The sequence below is a fragment of the Mandrillus leucophaeus genome, unplaced genomic scaffold, assembly GCF_000951045.1.
Source record: "Mandrillus leucophaeus isolate KB7577 unplaced genomic scaffold, Mleu.le_1.0 Scaffold71, whole genome shotgun sequence".
Classification (NCBI taxonomy): domain Eukaryota; kingdom Metazoa; phylum Chordata; class Mammalia; order Primates; family Cercopithecidae; genus Mandrillus; species Mandrillus leucophaeus.
In genome coordinates this window covers 4,278,215-4,286,586 of record NW_012107697.1, presented here as the reverse complement: position 1 = coordinate 4,286,586, position 8,372 = coordinate 4,278,215, and the positions used below count along the sequence as shown (strand labels likewise).

The window sequence follows — 8,372 nt, the reverse complement described above, 5'->3', positions numbered from 1 at the left end:
TTTGTAGTTAATTATAGCAGATATGTGTTTGTGTACCACTTACAAAAGAGGATGCTGCCTGCTTCTCTTCTACACCGTACCTTAATGCTCTGCTAATGCTCTATAAGTACACACGAACAGCAATATAACGGTGCATTAACGTTTTGGCCAACAGTGCCTTCCTGGTCCAATTGCTGCTATTTCTTTAAAAAAAAAATTCATGGCATGCTCTTTAGTGTACAAAGCTTAACATCAATAAGAATTATTCCAGCCATCAAGTAATGAGAATATTTGAACACAAAGTTTATTTAAGGATAAAACACATTAAAAAGTATTTGGTTGATTTGTAAAAAGAGAAGGGATTGGGTTCGAGGGGGTAGGAGAGTGGGTGGGGTTCCCCAGGTCAGCAGTATCCCCAGCGGCCAAAGCTGCCATGGCAAGGTTGAAGGACACAGTGGGTGGAGAGCGCCTCATAGACAGAACACATACATATCATAGATCAGACACTTCCAAACGCCAGCAAGATTCCTTAGAGGGAGTCAAACCTTCCAGTCATCACTTCAAAATCATTCCAACAGGCTCTCTCTGTAAAAAAAACGTGATCCAGAAATAGCACTGGCTTGACAGATTTCTCTGGTCAGATTTCCAGTCAGATTTCTCTAACCAGAATTTTTTTCCTTTACTGGTTTTTCATGTGAACCAAAGTTTCTAGTGACAACTGTTTGGAAATTTTTCACAAGAGATATACTTTCCATAACTGACTTGTAGAAGCCCCGTTTCATATTCTGAAAGAGGAGCTTGCATGTTCGCTGGTTTCTGGACCTCAGACCATTGGAGGCAGGTGGCATCATTCTGAGATGCTGGACACTTTCAAATAGGTTTTGACTTAAGGGCACACACTTTTTATCCTACAGGGAGTTGAAGTAAGTAAATTACAGTACTTTATATAGCAACTTTGAGTTAATTATGATATCATGCCTGATTTATAGACAAAATGCCATAATGAAATCTGGATCATGACGAGAAGAAGCGTCCAGACTTGGAGTTCGACTGAAGAATTAGAGGCTGTAAACAGAGAGGAACACAGTAAGCCCTATGGGGAAAAAAAATACCTGTTTGATAGGGATGAGACATCTTTGCAGCACTCAGCTAAAAAAGGAAACTTCATTGCCAAGAACCCATTTTACCCAAATGACCCTAAGGCAGCAAAGTAACAGAATTAACCCAATCTTTAAGAGAGTCCTACTTTGGGAGGCCAAGGCGGGCGGATCACAAGGTCAGGAGTTTGAGACCAGCCTGGCCAATATGGTGAAACCCGTGTCTACTAAAAATACAAAAATTAGCTGGGCGTGGTGGCGTGTGCCTGTAGTCCCAGTTACTCGGGAGCTTGAGTCAGGAGAATCGCTTGAACCCAGGAGGCAGAGGTTGCAGTGAGCTGAGGTCGTGCCACTGCCCTCCAGCCTGGGTGACAGAGTGAGACTCCATCTCAAAAAAGAAGAGAGTCCTGCCAACCTCATTAGAGGTCAGGGAAACCATGTGCTAAGGCTTGTTTGCTGGAGGAAGCATCCCAATCCCAACCTTAGCCCAAGCAGACTTGACAGCCAGATGTAGGCCAATATACGGTCCTTAAATGGCTGGATAACTTGTTTTTTAAATTACCTTTATATTTGAGGTGAAAAAGCAAGGTTTTCTTTTGTTGTTGTTGTTGTTGTTGTTTGTTTAATGGCCCTAGAATTCCTTGGGTATGTTCCCCATCTTTCCTCCTTAATTTCTGGAGTTTTTGAGGGAGAGTTGCTGACCTAGTGGGCTTCAAATCTGAATTTCTCCTTCTGGGGTAAAGAATCTCCCGTGTCCCCCAGCTGCCTGCCCCAAGGTAGAAGAGTGTCTACCTCTGCAGCTCTTGCCATCCTCCTGCAGGGTTCCTGTTACACAGCTGCAGAGAGGCCCGTCCACCCTGCTCGTGCAAATCTGTTCACACCCTCCATTGTCCTCACACCAGTCCAGCCCTACAAAAGAGCAGTTAGGAAGATTAACTACACACAGTTCAACCCTTCCACTGGTATCGAAGGGCAAGGCTTTAAAAAGAGAGGAGGACAGGCTGGGTGCGGTGGCTCATGCCTGTAATCCCAGCGCTTTGGGAAGCTGAGGTGGGCGAATCACAAGGTCAGGAGATCGAGACCATCCTGGCTAACACGGTGAAACCCTGTCTCTACTGAAAATACAAAAAAATTAGCTGGGCGTGGTGGCGGGTGCCTGTAGTCCCAGCTACTCGGGAGGCTGAGGCAGGAGAATGGCAGGAACCCAGAAGGAAGAGCTTGCAGTGAGCCGAGATCGCACCACTGCACTCCGGCCTGGGAGACAGAGCGAGACTCAATTCCCCCAAACCACCCCCCCCCCAAAAAAAAAAGAGAAGGACAAAGAAAAGCTCAATGCCATTGTTGAATGTTTATGTCAATGAAAAGATGTCTTTAAGGAAGTGGGTGCTGTTCTCAAACTGGTGTCCCCAACACCAGCCTCCTCATCCACTGGACCCACATCAGAGGTGAAACACGTCTGAGCCTTCAAATCCCATTGTTTTAATAATCTAGGGTGTGTTTTAGAGAACATACATACTTTTTCTCCTAATAGGTCCCACTGAAATGATCTGTTCTTTGGGTTCTTTTGTGTAATCTGTGGCACTCCTGGAATTTTGTGGGCAAGTCTGCAAGACAGAACACCAGGGGAACAATTTCACACAATTAAGCTGGTAACTTATTCTTCACCATGCTTTCACCTCTAAAAGAGGCAGTGACTCTGGCCTCAAGCATTATTGCTGCTCAGACTAATTAGAACCAATGCATTCTTGATCATCGAATCCACTGGGACTCTAGGCTGTGTGTTGAACAGAATTAAACACACTCTCCACACCGGAATTAGTACTTTTTCCTTTTTAAAAATCTCTCCTTCATTTCTGATGGATCCACACTGGAATGAGATTCAAAGAGGCTCCCTGCCCAAGAATAGGATTGCTGTATCTCATCAGGCACTAACGTATGCAGTGTCATCTGGAAGTTACCCTGACCATAATTCACATCTTGATTCTGCAAACATGGTGTTAGCATAAAGCTGCAATGTTAAAGGCTAGGGGCCAGGTATCAGGCAATCGAATCTTAAGGACCCAGCCCGTAAGTGGTGGGGGTGGAAGCCTGGCACAGAAGAGATGATTAGTTTGCTACTTCATCCCTCATCCCCTCCAGAGTCCTGATGTAGATCAGGTGAGCTGCAGGACACCTGGATAAACTGTATCCTGAGCTCAAGAGTTTGGTTCTGTAGTGGAACTTGGCCCAATGGTCATTAGAGTCAGGCCGCCTGGCTCCTTGAGACTCTAGTGCAGTGGTTCTCAGCCAGGCCAACTGGCAACATCCGGAGACATTCTGGGTGTCGAAACTGGGGGAAGGTGTGATTGGTATCCATGGGTAGAGGTGAGGAATGTTGCTGATATCCTACAGTGCACACAACAGTCCTCCACAACAAAGAATTATTCTGTCCAAAATATCAATAGTGCCGAGCTTTGAGAAACCCTAGTCTAGCATTAAGCCCACGACTGGTTGACAATTCAGAGATAGAAGAGTAAATAGATATATTTCCCCGTGTTTTCTCTCACTATCCCATCAAAGATGATTGTCCACCCCAAGCATCTATGGATGCTTCCAGTCCGGCCACCTGGCATTCACGATCTTCATGTTGGGAAACCGAGACAGTGAGAAATAAGGCTAAGCACTTTGTTTTCACATTCTCACTTACGATTTTACAGGAGTACTTTTCTGAGTCGCAGAGTGACACTGCACAGTGAAGGTGAACTTCGTCGTAATCCCCTATGAATTTAAAGACGGTGACATGAAAGCGACAGGTCAGGGAGACTGCGTTCTCCTCGATGCCGATGGTGTTATCTTTGATGTTCTGACACCTATTCAGAAAAAATAATGGAATCTTTGCCACATGTTTTCCTCTTACACTTTAATCCTCATCTTCATTTCAAAATTTCACTTTTCACATAAAACTGTCATAAGTGGCAGAAATGCCTTTACATTTGAAAGTGACCTCTCGACTGCCTGGGTTTGTCATTTATTATCACTCCCTCATATTTTCATGGTTTGTTTTGAAACATCAAACACCACCTCGAATTAGTATCCTAACTGCAACTAAAAACAAAACGACTGCAAGGACCACACTCAATTTCCCCACGCTTCAGTTTCTCATTCCGCCCCCTCATAATGCTGTGTTTTACCGATAGCAATTTAATAAACACAAGATTCATTCTTACTTCTCTTCTGTACTTTCTTCAGTTAATTATCAATGTTGGCAGGGGCCCCTGACTCAAACCCTGTTGGGAATACTTCCCACGCGTCAAAATAGGTGGGAGCTGGAGGGGAAAGAAGACCGGTCAGGGTGAGCTGCAGAGTCGCTTGGATGTAGCTGACTGCCACTTTTCTCAGCCCCCTTCCTTCTTGTGGTATTGAGCCAAGAGACAACCCCAGCCAAGACATCTCTCAGGCACAGAGATCTTGCTTCAACTACGTATAGTTCCCCAAATGCATCAGAGTCTCCTATAGTCCTGTGTCTTTTCACGCAATGTTTCCCCCGCCTGGAAGATCTTCCTGCTCTTTGTCCAATGCATCACTCCTGCCCTTTCTCCAACCCCAGTTCTATGGCACCCTCTCCTTTATAAATGTCCCCTAGTCATGCCCGGATGAGGCACAAACAAATGGCCTTTCCTGGATTTGCCAACAGCCCTCTGTTGAAATCCGTGAGTGCAGAAACCAAGTCATATTCCTTACTGTGTCTCCACTGCACCACATGGCATGTGGCATGTATTTGAAAATTTTTGTCAGATGAATGAATGAGTGAGTGAATGGTGTTGCCACAGCCAAGACTGGCCCATAGGAACCAAAAAGCTCTTTAAAATGATAAAGATAAAAAGGGTGACTCTTCCTTATGTTTCTTCTCCCTAGTCCACAGAATTAAATAGCTTAGCAATAAGGAAAATTAAAACTTGAAGTTATCCTTCAGCATTCCCACACATTTAGCCTTCCAGGCAAAATGCAAGTTGCTTTTCAAGGCAATAGTCCAATAGTCTCTCAAGTGCTTTGAAACAAAAACTTACATGCCATACTTTTTCTTGTCACTGTTATTTATTCGGATAACCTGAACAGGCTCAAGGATTCTAAAGCGGTAATAGCTCTTCAGTCTTCACACAGACCTTCCCTCTTAACCAGACCACCAATTCTCTCCCAGGGGGATGACTTGAAGTGTAGGTATCAGCAAAACTGAAGGAAGGGGCATAGCGAGGCAGGAATGGCTGTCTGGGTGTCTTTCTTAGACTGAGCACAGACACCAAGCACTAGAATCTTCCGTTAACAATGAAACATCTGCCCTTTCCTCCAGCTAGCACATGAAGAGAAGACAGAAGTGGCCTGCGTGTCCCCAGACTTACAAGCCACTTGCAGAAGTTGCTGCTGTCTCTGCCCTCCACACAGCTGGAGAGAAACAGCTGACCCCCAAAATACTTTAGTGGACCCATTTTGCAGCTCATTCATTAAGCATTGAACATCTGGTTTCCCTAAGTTTGCTGGAAAAAAACAATAACCACATTCCTCCAAGAAAGGTTAGGAGGACTGATGGATTCACCTACATAAAGAAGTCACTTCCCACCCAACCACGGTTTAACTTGAAGATGTTTATTCAGACAGACACTGGGGTAAGCTGAGATTTATGAATATGCTCCTTGGCTCGCTCTCCCTCTCTGGGTCAAGTCTTTTAAATACCATTTTAAAAATGTTAAAGGCTACCATGTCCTTCAAAGGAGACATAAGCCCTATAATCTGGATTTGCATTTGTATAGTGTCTCATATATTAACCCTTTTATGTTGCAAAAGGAATACAATAAGAGGAGGAAGAAACATGAACAAAAGGATACTTGTGATGCTCACCCACTCATCTAGGCCTGAAGGACACCAAGAGTCACCACGTTCCTCTTTTTCCCTCTAAGGAGGATAAACACCAATTCAGAAATACAAATGCCTTAGTGAGGTCTTTGCTGAAAATTCCACAATACACCTCAGCAACCCATGCCACTCACCACACCTGGTCACTTAGGGAGTCGGTGTGTCTTGAAACCTAAAAGGATTTCTTCTCTGCTCCTTGATAGTTGTGTGACCTTGAGTGAGCTCTGTGCCTAGTCTCTGTGAGCCTGTTTCATCTGCAAACTAGTGAATGTCTATTGTTTGTCTTCCCAGAACCACACCCTTCTTCTCTTGGGAAACCATGCCTCTTCCCCTCAACCATAAAGCTACTTACTGTATCCAAAGCACTCTCTGACCACTACAGGGGTGGGGGCTGACCAGGCCAGGCAAATTCAATGGTGTATATCCCTACCTGCCAAACAAAGGATAAGCAAGTGGTCCAGGATAGGCCTGGGATTCCCTGCACTGGCGTCAGAAGTGCTCTCTTCTCATTGGTTACAATGCTATAAGAATGTGAGTCTAGGATTGCCAGTGGCTAACAAGGTCAATGAGAGAGAGAGAGAGAGACAGAAGGGATAAGGCAAGAGGAGAGTCTTGATAGCATCTGGCTCCCTGGATCCAATCATCTCTGAAGTCACATCCACTCCTGTGATTTGGTGTTACAAACATTAAATGCCTTGATTTTTGCATAAACTAGTTTGAATTGGTCTCTGCCACTCAGAATTCTGATTAATACATTTACTTGCTTTAGGAATTATTGTAGGCTGGCTGGCATGGTAGGTCACACCTGTAATCCTAGGACTTTGGAAGGCAAAGATGGGAGGATCACTTGAGCCCAAGAGTGCAAGACCAGCCTGAACAACATAGGGAAACCAAGTCTCTACAAAAAATAGAGAAAATTCACCGGGCATGGGGGTGTGCGCCTTTAGTCCCCGCTACTCAGGAGGCTGAGGTGGGAGGATCACTTGAGCCCAGGACGCTGAGACCGCATTGAGTCATGATCATATCACCACACTCTAGCCTGGGGCCTGGGAAACAGAGTGAGACCGTGTCTCCCAGAAAAATTATTATGGGCTTCAAGATGGCTGGCTAGAGGCACCCAGAACTTGCCTCCCTAACAAAGATGGGCCCAAACAATAAGCAGACTATCACAAGTTGAATAGAGCATCAAAGAAAGAACACCGGAATCCAGCAAAAGAGGGACAGAGGATCTCTGAGGTACGAAAACAGAGGGAAACAAAGCAGTTGGCCATGCTAGGGTCAGCTTGGAGCCAGGAGAAACTTCCCAATGCGGGAAAAGGTAATTGAGAGATCCCAGTGGTCCATATTCCACTGCAGACTTTGGTAATGCTAGCCATGGGAGAGCTATTTGGACCCTGAGACTCGTATAGGAAGCTACCTGGACTCCACATAACGGTATTGTTCCAGAGACGGCGTTCACACTGAATCGCACAGCCTCCAGCCCCCCAGACCCAAGCAGCTGCAGCATGGCGCCAAGTTGAGAGCCCAGCCCCCATCAGACTATATCTTGCCCTGGGGTCCAACAGCCCCTACTTCTCCACATCCCTGGAGCCCTGCTAACACCCACCCCTCATGTCTACTCAAAAGGCTGCAGGTTCACAACACTCCCTGGACTCAGTGGTGCAGCTGTGTCCACAGCACTCTAATCCACACAGTGTCCTACACCCTGGGGAACAGGTGATGCAGTGCACCAGGGAGGCTGTCCCCAGGGCCAAGGGGCTGACGCACAAGCTCCCCAGAACCCAAGAGCCACCTGCCTGCAGCTGCTGCCACTGTCAGCAACTCTGCCACTTCCCCAGCAGCAGGGCCACCAGACACCCATATACACCTTCAGAGGGCCTGAAGATCAGCCCACCAGGTGGCGTCGTGAGGCCTGAGGAGAGGCCTGCCCCACCCACCACCACTGGTACCCATGTATGCTGTCGCGGGATCTGGGGTTTGACTCATCCACCAGTCACCACTGGCGCCCATACATGTCTTCCAGGGGTCTAAGGACAGGCCTGCCCAATCTGTTGCCACCACCACTGGCAACCACGTGTGTCGTTGGGGGGATTTAGGGATCAACCTGCCCCATCCACTAATATTGATGGCTGCATGCACCATCAGGGGGGCCTGACAACAGACCTGCCCCACCCACTGCCAGTGCTCACATGCACCATCAGGGGGCCTGGGGACCTGCTCACCCCTGTGCTCACACATGTCATCAAGGGATCTAAAGATAGGCCTGCCCCGCTTGCCACTCCCAGCACCCATGCACATCATCTGGGGGCTTACAGATTGCCCTGCCCTGTCCACCACTGCCAGCGACTACATTAAAATTTGCCTTTTGGGAACCTGAGGACAGGCCCACCCAGCCTGCCACCACTGCCA

The 8,372-nt window shown here is 46.8% G+C and overlaps 1 protein-coding gene across 1 annotated transcript in view; it reads right to left on the bottom strand.

The window, feature by feature from the left end:
* Positions 1-258: 258 nt before the first annotated feature.
* The window catches only part of TECTA (tectorin alpha), a 90,524-nt gene continuing 82,410 nt past the window's right edge, over positions 259-8,372 (bottom strand). Inside the window, exons 20-23 of the mRNA XM_011964981.1 lie at positions 3,763-3,925; positions 2,593-2,680; positions 1,869-1,985; positions 259-1,044 (exon numbers count right to left, since the gene is read on the bottom strand). Of these exons, the coding sequence (XP_011820371.1) occupies positions 944-1,044; positions 1,869-1,985; positions 2,593-2,680; positions 3,763-3,925 (469 nt within the window). The 3' untranslated portion in view covers positions 259-943. The remainder of the gene's footprint in view (positions 1,045-1,868; positions 1,986-2,592; positions 2,681-3,762; positions 3,926-8,372) is intronic.